The sequence below is a fragment of the Dasypus novemcinctus genome, chromosome 25 (genome assembly GCF_030445035.2).
Source record: "Dasypus novemcinctus isolate mDasNov1 chromosome 25, mDasNov1.1.hap2, whole genome shotgun sequence".
Lineage (NCBI taxonomy): Eukaryota > Metazoa > Chordata > Mammalia > Cingulata > Dasypodidae > Dasypus > Dasypus novemcinctus.
In genome coordinates, this window is record NC_080697.1 from 61704435 (window position 1) to 61716697 (window position 12263).

Here is a 12263-nt window from a genome sequence, read left to right on the forward strand (position 1 = left end):
AAATTAAGAGCAGAATCAGAGAACTGGAGAGTATTCAGACAAAAATTATTCATTCAGCTAATATTTAGTGAGTGCCTACTATGTGTCAGGAGCTGTACATGGAAGGCACAGAGCACACTACAAAGAATAAACACATCAGGCAAAAACTTCTGACCCCATGGTGCTTACACGTAAACAGCTCTCAGGAATAGCCACTAGTAAATAAAAATTAATAAAGTGGGGGAAAGGGGAGAAAGGGACTAAGGACCAAAGAGATGAAGTGCCTCCCCAAGGTTGCACAGCTATTGGCAGATACTCAGACAATAATTCACATCCTCTGGGCTTATTTCGGAGACTATGCACTATATCATAGAGTCAAAGAGGAGGAAAAAAACTTTATCGGAAAACCTATATTAATGTCTCCTGTCAACAAAATGGAAAAAAAGCAAAAGTAAACTGCACTAAATATTAGAAAATAGTTATGCTAAAGGCACTCTACACTAGGCTTTAAGGATGCACTGAATGATCTAATAGATACTTTATCTTCTCTAATATCTGAAATCCCTGGAATAATTTTATTCAGAGGCCTATTTAATACACACTGATATCATGGTCCATATCTTAGCAGGGTAACATTCCCAATATAATATCACAATCTCAATTTGTATTTTTTTGCCTGACTTCCCAAGAAGCCAGCAACTACATGAGCTGATGGGCTTAACTACAATATTATCACTAATAAGTAAAGAGAAATGGGTACGGTGCTAGGAGTTTGCACTAATCGGCATTAAGGTAACATGCTTCAAATATTCCACTTTTTGCAGGGAACCTAATACTAGCTCTCTTGAATGCCCAGCCAACTATTTCACAAGCTTCTAAGCTATTAAACAGTTTAAGTAATATGTAGAATAACTTTATGTTAAAATGAAAATTAATGTCAGACTTTAAAGTTCAAAAGAGAAATGGTAAGAGAAAAGGTTGAGTGAGAAATGTGAAAATTAATTTCTCACCACAGGATTACAACACTTTTATGCCAAGTAGGTATACTACTTGATTCTTTTTCTAATTTGGATCATAATCATAGCAATTTCTAATGCTATTGAAACAACTGAGGGATAAAATCAAGAGAAGGACTAGATACTTACACCACTGGAAAGGAACTCAGCATACTTTACATGAGGTGAATCAATAACCTTTCCAGAGATGATTGGCGTAATTTATCATTCTGAAAAATAAAGACAGAAAATGTAGAAACACTTATATTAATCAAGTGTTCAAATAAAATTTTTCATTATATAACATAAGTATATTACAGGTAATAGTAGCTAATTATTTTGTAATTTTGAAATGAAATATCTGTTTGAAGCAAATCATAAAGACATAGAAAAGAAACCCACTGATCGGGAGTGGATGTGGCTCAAGCAGTTAAGTGTCTGCCTCCCACATGGGAGGTCACAGGTTTAGTTCCAGGTACCTCCTAAAGAAAAAACCAACAACAAGCAGACAACAAGCGAAAACAAGGCAACTAGCAGACAACAAGCAAAAACAATGAGCAGACAATGAGCAAAGAAAAAAACAAAAAAACAAAAAAAAACCAAGCCACTGATTGTTTTCCCATTATTCATTTAGAAAAGTAATTAAAATCATGCACTTAAAATTTTACTTTTAACAGGCTCCCCCAAAGGGAAATAGACTCAAACATGCAATGTAATGCATACTGAAGTGACAGTCAAGAGAACTTTTTGGTAATATCTATGCATTTACGTACAACACGATAAACAAAGCACAGCCTTCAGCAGGGTTGAGCTCAAGGTCTTAACTGTGGAGTAAAAGCTGGGGTCTAGTTCCAAGTACACTACTTATTTTACTACAAGCATAATCTTGAGTGAGTTAACTTCCCTAAGTCTCAATTTCTGCATCTATAAAACAGGTAAAAGAGATAATGACTTCAAAGAGCTATTACGGAGGTTTAAAAACAAAACAAAACAAAAAGCCAACTTTTAAAAATTGGGGTGGATAAAGCATTTTACCAACAATCAAGTAGTAGGAGCCACTACCACCAATTTTAAAAAGATGAATACCCACGTATGTTGAGATTACTGACCACAGTATAACTTACAATGAAGTAACTGTAGTGCTTCTATCTTCTAATTTGGATTCTACTACTTTATTCGTCTCTGGCACTTTGACCCCTTTCAGTTCAGACACATATCTTAACAAAAAACAAGGAAATCTACTATACATGTTTTAGGAACTAAAGATCATGTATTACTGACTGAACTTAGTTTCAGACCATAATCTACAGAGGCAACTAACTCCATTAACAATAAGTTAATGTTATAAATCAGACAAAAGTTTAAAATGTTGATGTCAAACACCCTTATATTAAAATACACATTCAGCATTGAATCATATCAAGCCAAGACCAAAGTGTCTAACACAGACTAAATATATGTGAAATATGCAGAGTAAAGTTAGAAACCTTCCACATTAGCATATCCCAGATTGTGGCTTTAATGAATTTCCTTTGCAGTTAGTTTTCTTGCTGACTTAGGAAAACACTGAAACCTTGGGCAGGAAAAACTGGTTTGTGCAGATATTATAAACACTGACAACAGAGGATTTACTTATTATTGTACTTTATGTTAACTGAGTGAGTTGTCTTCCTTGCCCCTCAGATACAGCCAGTTTGTTTAGTTTATTTCCATTCCTTTTTCTTACGTTAACTGTGTGATTTACAGTCCTCTTTTATAGTCACTTGACTGTAAAAGTCACTTACCCCATCTGGTTTTTGTGGTTTTCAAGGGCTTTTCGGGACTGTGCTTGCAAGCTCCATATTAACCATAACTGAAACACAATCAATCAATATCTGCCAATTTAAATAATGTCACTATCTCCACCTTCCTTTGTTTGAATCCCATAAAAACTCTTTAGGCTTGGGTGTTAGATTTGAGCCAGAGGATGGGGGTCTCCTGTCTCCATGCCAGCTGACCTTGCATTAAAACTCTTTTTTGGCTGAAAACCCTGATGTCATAGCACTGATTTCTGTGTCCATCAGGCAGTCAGCCATTGCTTGGTAACAATACCTGTCCTAAAAGAGTAGATGTAAGACACCAAGAAAATATACTGAAAATGTTGCTGACTGCATTATGTAGACAAAATAGCAACACCAAGTCACAAAAATAATTACTGGGCAATACACATTCTTCACTCTCTGCTCAAACTCAGTTACCATATACAAAAGACCTACTTGGCCAGGCCTAGGCACATGGTCATAATATGAATAAAACATAGTTTAAGCATTACAGGCACTTATGACATTAAACTGGCATGGGGAGGACGCAAACAAAATGCATGCACACGCACACCCCCTTTAATTAAAAGCATAACTGATAAGACAAAAATACGAAAAGGCCTATGAGAGTAGCAATTTACAAATTAATTTAGTTGAGACTACAGAGTGTAAGATGTGAGTCTATTCGAGTGACATAAGATCAAATCTAATCTGAAGACTAGAAGAGGACTTCCACCAAATCATAGTATAGAGTGAGAAAAGATTCAGTGGAAGAAAGATTCCAGGGACAAAGAACGGTTAAAGGAAACTGTGACACATGTTTAGACAAGAACAAGGAGCCCTGCACTGCTGGCCTTGAACCTCCTGTGTGGGAGGAGGAGACAGCTAGAAAGGAGGTCTTCTACAGTTCATGGAGGGCCTGCAGATGACAAGCATGAGGCTCAGGCTACAACTGATTCAGAGAATCGAGACGTAATCATCCAAAACTCTCATTTACAGATGAGGAAATTGAGACTAATTCACTAATAAAGACTTATATAATGCAAATCACTGAATTTATATCATTTACATTTCTGATATAAATTGGATTAAAATATTCTATGAAAACAAAATATTCTAAGAACAAAAGACCAAGAAAGCTAGCTATCTGCAATGAGTTCTACTCTCAAGCTCAATATGACAGAGTTCTCAAAGTTGACAGGTTTAAAAAATTATTTTAAAAAGTTTAAAAACTGGGAAGTGGATTTGGCTCAACGGATAGAGCATCTGCCTACCATATGGGAGGTCCAGGGTTCAAACCCAGGGTCCCCTGACTGGTGTGGTGAGCTGGCCTACATGCAGTGCTGATGTGCACAAAGAGTGTTGTACCATGCAGGGGTGTCCTCCGCACAGGGGAGCCCCATGCACAAGGAGTGCACCCCGTAAGAAGAGCTGCCCCGCATGAAAAAAGTGCAGCCTACCCAGGAGTGGTGCGGCACACATGGAGAGTTGATGCAGCAAGATGACGCAACAGAAAGACACAGATTCCAGGTGTGGCTGACAAGAATACAAGCAGACACAGAACACACAACGAATGGACACAGAGAGTAGACATCTGGGTGGGGGGCGGGGGGGAAGGGAGGAAGGGAAAGAAAGAAAGAAAAAATACATCTTGGAAAAAAAGTTTAAGAACTACATAAAAATGTATATTACATAGTGTTAAGGGTGTATAATTCCATTTACGTGAAATATCTAGAATAGGAAAAGTCACAGAACACTGACTGGTGATAGCTTGGTAGGGAAAGGAGAAGCACAAAACCGCTTAATGGGTAAGGGGTCTTTGGAATTACGGAAATGTTTTGGAAGTAGAAAAAGGTGATGATGGCAGAGCACTGCGAATATACTGAGTGATGCCGAATTGCTCAGTTTAAAATGGTTAATTTTATGATCTAAACTACACTTCAAGAAACTATTTTTATGAAATTTACAGCTTATATCATATAATACATATTTATATAATGATGGAACTAGGAATATATAATTTAAAGGATAAAAAAAAGGACTCTTGAAATAAGGAATATATCATCAGGGAAATTTTAATATATTTTTATACAATATAGGTTAAACTATGTGATAAAAGTATAAGAGTAGTAGAAATGTGAGACAGAAGCAAAAGTATGCCCAAGTTCTCAATAGGAAAAAGGAAGTAAAGAGAAAAATGAAGAGAGTTAGAAAACAACGGCACTCTAAAGGTTTCATTTTATCAAGAACAAGGAAACACCAGGAAAACAACCGAGCATCTATCTTTCGGCGGGAAAATAGTATTTTCTTTCCAAGAATTTGCAGAGAAATAGGTATTGGTGAAGATGTAATTTTTAAGCCAAAAGCAACATACCAGGATAAAGAGAAATATTATACCAGGATAAAGAGAAATATTATACAATTATAAAATATACATTTTATGACCAAAACAGAAGAGTCATAACATGTTCTCATCAAATATCATAGCAGGTAGTAAAGTAAAACTTGTTAAAACAAAAGAATTTTATAAAAAAATATAAAACTAGTGAGTTATTTCAGAATACATTTTAGACTAGACAAATATAGTTGGAAAAAAGGAAAATGAACAGGGAATTTAATTATATTATCAATAAACATTATTTTTAAAAGATATCTTGCAACCTTCTAACAGAATATGGTTTGTCTGTTACTAAAATTGAAAATAAAATTGGTCATAATAAAAATTTTAACCAATTTTAGAGATACGTACTCCAAAAAATTTCAAAAAAGATGTAAAAAAATCTTAATTACTTGCAATCTATGAATATTCCTAGGTATTGTTTGAATCAAAGAAAAAATAAAAAAGGAAAGTACAGTATTATAGACAGCAAACACACAAAAGAGAATCATTTTACATAATTACATGAAATCCAGCAATAAGTTGTATTCACTGGTATATTTATGGCCCAAATGCTTTTAATATTTTTTAAAGGCAAGGAAAAAATTAGAACTTAAGAAATGAGAATAACAAAATATACTAAAATAATCTATGGAGAAGGAACTAAGAGATCATTGAAATTAATGTATTAAAAAGATAGATACGTACAAACAAGTACAAAAAGACTACTAAATAGATAATCACCCAGAGAGTCTAACAAAGGGGGGAGGGGTGGGGAATGGAGAGAATGAAAACTCATATGAGATTCTGAATGAAAAGAGAAATACAACCACAAGTATAGGAGGAAAGAATAAAAAAAACAAAATGTAGAAAATATAAATGGGCTTTTGCCCTCCTCTCCTGCCACTGGATCTAATGGTGTCCTCTGTGCACTGCTCTCACCATTTTTCCTCTGCCCTGTGGCCATGCAAGTAAACCTGGGTATTTATAATCTATAATGGGGTATTGTAGTTTGTAAATCAGCCCTCTTCATCCCTTTTCACCCCCTTCCTCTCTACCTGGGACCCCTGCTCTGTTATTTTCTCCCATTTCTCTTCCCTCCCTACCTGAATAAATTACTGGCCTAACTCAAAAAGGAAAATACAAATGAAGTTTCCTGGCAATTCATTTGAAAGCCAAAACAAAAATGATTTTCCAGTAAAATGTGGCTTCTCAAAATTGACCCAAGAAGTGAAAAATTCAACTACCATAACTAGAGGTGATAAAGATCTACCATAGAAAAAGGCATCAACAACAGATGGGTTCCCAGAGATTAATTAAATCTTACAAAAAATAATTCTGGGCTTTCAGTCAACCAAGATAGTAGAGAAAGACACTCAAGGGAGTTTCCCCTACAGATCTTTAAACAAAGCCCAAACTGTAAGAGCCATCCTCTTCAAAATTCAGGAAAACTGTTAAAGGATTGCAGTAACTAGGCAAATACCAAATCAAGAAAAGGCAAATTATATAACGACAGGAGAAGCTCATGGTATCCTTGCCAGCCTGTCTCCTACGAGCTCCCTGGCCAATTGTAAACTCAGTTGAGTTGCCATTGTGGGTCCCTGATCCTGTTCCAGAAGGAGCAGAGTAACCCCAATGCACACCCTGAGATGACTCTGTGTCCTTGTCAATCTATCAGGTGACAGCTGGAAAGACTGAACAAAGAAACTCCTGTCTGGCTCCCCTCCCAGAACTTGTCCAGTAGCAGTTACAAACAGTTAAAGTAGCATAAGAAACAATTACGTCAAAGCAGACTGGGGTAAAAATTACTTGCTTTACAATAAGGTACCATCAAGGGAGGCCAAGTCTGTTTCATAGGGAGTAGAGGTGGTATTTGGATCATGCAAACAGGGGAACTCCCAAGGCACTGAGCACAAGCTTAGAGAAGATACAGGTCAGAAAAGAGGGAGAAGACCCTGTACTTTTCAGTCAGGCTGATCATCCTGACAGGAAGGCTAAACTCTGAAGGAGAGCAACAGCCAGCACAGAGCCAATTTGCAAAGACTGCAAAAGATATTCCTGGCATTAGTTTGTTTTTGTTAGCTTCTGGCACACAGGAAAATGCCATATCATTTCCAAACAAAAACTTAAGTAACAGTTCAGGGACTAAGACCCAGGGATAACACATTAAAATATTAAAATGTACAGTGGGGGGAACAGATGTAGCTCAGGGGTTGAGCACCTGCTTCCCAAGTATGAGGTACCAAGTATCCTGGTATCTCCTGAAAAAAAAAAAAAATACAGTGGACAACAAAAGATTACAAAATAAGAAAGAAACAGGCAGTGATAGCCCATCTAAAAGAACAAGATAAAAATCTAGTAACCAACAACAAAGAAGACTAGACTATGAAAATACTGGGCAATATTCAAAAAAACAAATTTCTTCAAAGTATTCGAGGAGATAACAGAAAACACAATAAAGGAAGAAATAAAAGATATCACAAAAATGGTCAATAAACAATATAAGGAACTCAAAAAAAAGGTCAAAATTTTACAAAGAAGCAAAACAAATAATGGAATACAAGACAATAAAGATTGAAATAAAAAGTTGCCTAAAAGGTTTTAACAGCAAACTGGAGGTGGTAGAAGAATGAATCAGTGAACTTGAAGACAAAATAACTGAAATTATTCAGGCTAAGTAGTAAATAGGGAAAAAAATGAAAAATGTGACATGTGAAAAGACCACTGTGGGGCAGCCACCATTAAATGTATCAATTTACACATAATGGGAGTATCAGAAGGAGAAAAAGAGAAAGGAGTAGGAAGAATATTTGAGGAAATAATTTGAGAACATTAACCAAATTTAATAAAAGACATGAAAATACATGCATCAAAGAAGATGAATGAACCCCACAGAGGATAAATTTGAAAAGATCCACATCAAGACACATTATAATCAAACTGCTGAATACCAAAGACAAAGAAAAAACCCTGAAAGTCATGAGAAAGAAACATGTCACATACAAGGGCGTCTCAATGAGATTAAGTGCCAATTTCGCTTGGGAAACCACTGAGGCAAGAAAGAAGGAAGAACTATTTAAAGAAGAACAAGGATGAAAGAAAACTACTGCCAACCAAGAATTTTATAACCGGCAAGACTGTCTTTCAAAAATGAGGGTGTGACTGTGACGTTCCAAGAGGAGCAAAAGCAGAGAACTCACCACCACCCCAGCTGCCCAAGAAGCAATGCTAAAGGGAATTCTTCAGATTGAAAATGACAGACACTGGAGAGTGGTCAAAGTGGTATTCTTTACAAGAAATAAAAATCTCTTGTAAAGGTAACTATATGGGCAATTATAAACAACAGTACTATTGAAAAGTATTTTTTGGTATGTAACTCCACTTCTAACTTCTTATAGATTTTAAAGTGCAAATACACAAAGAATAATAATAAATCTGTATTTTGGACCAACAGCTTGTAAAGATATGATTTGTAAGAAATATTAAAAAGGAGGGCAGAGGGGTATAGGAACTGTATATGTGTTTACAATTGAAGTTAAGTTGGGGGTCAAATCAAATGTGATTGTTGAATATATGTGATGTTAAATTTAAGCTCCATGGTAACTGCAAAGTAGATATCTGAAAAATATATACAGAATGAAATAAGAAGGTACTCAAATGCTACACTACCAAAAAAAAAATCAAATATGAAAGTAGTATTAATGGAAGGATTAAAGGACAAAAAAGATATAAGTAATACAAACAAAATTCTCCATTATCAGTAGTTACTTTAATTTTTTTAATAGTCTTTTTTTATTTTTCATTTTTTTAATTTCTCCCTCCCCGTCACCCCAGTTGTCTGCTCTCTGTGTCCATTTGCTGTGTGTTCTTCTGTGAACACTATCCTTATCAGCGGCACCAGGAATCTGTGTTTCTTTTGGAATCTGTGTTTCTTTTTGTTGCGTCATCTTGTTGTGTCAGCTCTCTGTGTGTGCGGCACCATTCTTGGGCAGACTGCACTTTCTTTCACGCTGGGCGGCTCTCCTTATGGGGTGCACTCCTTGTGCATGGTGCTCCCCTACACAGGGCACTCCTTGTATGCATTAGCACTGAGCATGGGCCAGCTCCACAAGAGTCAAGGAGATCCGGGGTTTGAACCGCGGGCCTCCCATGTGGTAGGCAGACGCCCCATCCATTGGGCCAAGTCCACTTCCCTATCAGTAGTTACTTTAAAGGTAAATGGATTAACACTCCAGTCAAAACACAGAGAATAGCAAATCAGGTAAAAAAAAAAAAAAAATGACCCAGCTATTGGCTGTTTACAGGAAATCGACCTTACAATCAAAGAAGTAGGCTGAAAAGTGAAAGAATGGGGAAAAGATTTCCATGCAAATAGTAAGGAAAAAAAAAAAGAGGGAAAGATCTGGGGTGCTATACTAATATCAGATAAAATTTAAGTTGAAAACTGTGAAGAGGGACAAAGGAAGTGACTATACATGAGGGAGTCAATTTAGTATGAAACAATAACAATTATAAATACATATGCTCCTAAAGGGTGAAGCCCCAAAATATATGAAGCAAATATTGACAGATTGGAAGGGAGAAACAGATGGCTTTCCATTAAAGGTAGGATGCTTATATACATCACTTTCAAAAATGAGTAGAACATCTAGACAGAAGACCTGAACAATACTATAAACCAGGGGTTTTTAACCAGAGATCCACAGACCACCCAGGAGGCCGGTGGAAAGATTTCAGGGGGTCCATGGGTTTGAATTTTAAAAAGTCAACTTATTATCTTTATTTTCTCTGACTTCTAACTGAAATCTAGCATTTCCATCACTTATGAATGTATGCAATAAATAAATTACAGTGGTATTCATTTTACCTGATTGGCAAAGGGGTCCATGGAACAAAAAAGGTTAAGAACCCCTGGTATAAACCAAATACACCTAACAGATATATAGAGAAAATATCACCCAAAAGAAGCAGATACACATTTCTCTCCAATGCACATGGATCATTTACCAAAATGGACCATATATTAGGTTTTAAAGAAAAAACAAGTCTCAAGAAATTTAAAAATATTGAAATCTATCTTCTCTGACCACATGGAATGATGCCAGAAATCAATAAAAGAGGGAGAACATGGAAATCCACCAATATGTGGAAATGAAACACACTCTTAAACAATCGATGAGTCAAAGAAGAAATCAGAAGAGAAATAATGAAATAGCTTGAGGTAAATAAAAACAAAAAAGCACAACAACAAAATGCATGTGATGGAACAAAGCAGAGATGAGACAGAAACCACGGGAGTTGCTAAAGGCAGGGAGAGGAAAGAAGAGGTGTGGTATGGGGGCATTTTCAGGACTTGGAGTTGTCCTCAATGATACTGCAGGGACAGATGCAGGACATTATATATCCTGCCATAACCCACTGAATGGGCTGGGGGAGAGTGTAAACTACAGCATAAGCTATAATCTATACTGTGTAGCAATGCTCCAAAATGTACTCATCAAATGCAATGAATTTGTACCACACTAATGAAAGACGTTGTTGATGTGGGAGGAGTGGGGGTTGTGTGGACTGGGGTATATGGGAACCTCTTATATTTTTTAATGTAACATTTTGTGTGATCTATGTATCTTAGAAAAAAAAAGGTGATAAAAAAATGAAATAGAAAAAAAAACACTTATGAAAGAAGGAAAAAAGATCTCAAATCAGAGAACTAACCTAAGGACGAGATAATCTTGAAGAATAAGAGCAAACTAAAACAAAATCAAGCAGAAGGAAGGAAATAACAAAGATTAGAAAGGAAATAAATGAAATAAGCACCACAAAACAACAGAGAGAATCAGCATAACCAAACTTGGTTCTCTGAAAATATCAATATAGTATCCAAACCTTTAACAAGACTAACAAAGAAAAAAACAAACAAAAAGAAAACAGAGAAAGGATACAAATAACTAAAACAAGAAATGGAAAGGGGCATTTTTACTGAACCACAGAAAGAAAAAGTACTATAAAGAGATGTTATAAACTGTATGACAACAAATTAGATAACCTAGATTAAATGGACAATTCTCAGAAAAATACAAACTACTTACTCTGACTAAACAAGTAGAATATATCAACAGAACAACAAGTAGAGAGACTGATCGAGTACTCAAAAATCCCCAAACAAGGAAAAGCACAGTACTAGATGGCTTCACCGATAATTTTGCCAAGTATCCCAAGACAAAGTAATACCAATTCTGCACAAATTATTCCAAAATATGAAGAGGGGGGAACAATTCCTAACTCATTTAATGAGGATAGCATCACCCTTACATCAAAATCAGACAAATGTACCACAAGGAAAAAAAAGTATACACCAATATCTCCTATGAAAACAGATGCAAAACTCCTCAAAAATGTACTAGCAAGCCAAGTCAAACATCACACTGAAAGAATTATACACATGATCAAGTGGATTTTATGCTAGATATATACAAGGATGGTTCAACATAACAAAATCAATTAATATAATACAACACATTAACAAATAAAGGGAAAAAAACACATGATCATCACAATGGATGCAGAAAAGGCATTTATTTGATGAAATCCAGCACCACTTTTAATAAAAACAATGTAAAACTGAGAATAGAAGGAAAATCCCTTAACATGATAAAGGGTATCTATGCAAAACCTATAGCTAACATCATACTCAATGATGAAAGACTGAAAGCTTTCCCTTAGAGAACACAAACAAGACAAAATGTCCATTGTCACCACTGTTTTCAACATTATATGAGATGTTCTAGCCAAAGCAAGCAGGCAAGAAAAAATATTGAAGGCATCCAAATTGGAAACGAAAAAGTGAAACTTTCTCTACTTGCAGATGGCATGACTCTATATACAGAACATCATGAAAAAACCCACAATATAGCTCCTAGAGCTATAAATGAACTAAGCAAACTGGCAGGATACAAGATCAATACCCCAAAATCAGTGGTATTTATATATACTACTAATGAATTATCTGAAGAGGAAACCAAGAAAAACAAATTCCATTTATATCACCAATTAAAAGAATCAAATATCTAGGAACAAACCTAGTAATTCAAACCTAAGTATCTATACTATAGA

At 35.7% G+C, this 12263-nt stretch overlaps 1 protein-coding gene across 13 annotated transcripts in view; it reads right to left on the bottom strand.

Annotated features, from left to right (window-relative positions):
* The window catches only part of HMBOX1 (homeobox containing 1), a 287753-nt gene that overhangs the window by 135437 nt on the left and 140053 nt on the right, over positions 1–12263 (bottom strand). For all 13 annotated transcript variants that reach the window (XM_058288066.2, XM_058288059.2, XM_058288069.2 and 10 more), the window contains exon 2: positions 1125–1204. In XM_058288066.2, the coding sequence (XP_058144049.1) occupies positions 1125–1147 (23 nt within the window). In that variant the 5' untranslated portion in view covers positions 1148–1204. The remainder of the gene's footprint in view (positions 1–1124; positions 1205–12263) is intronic.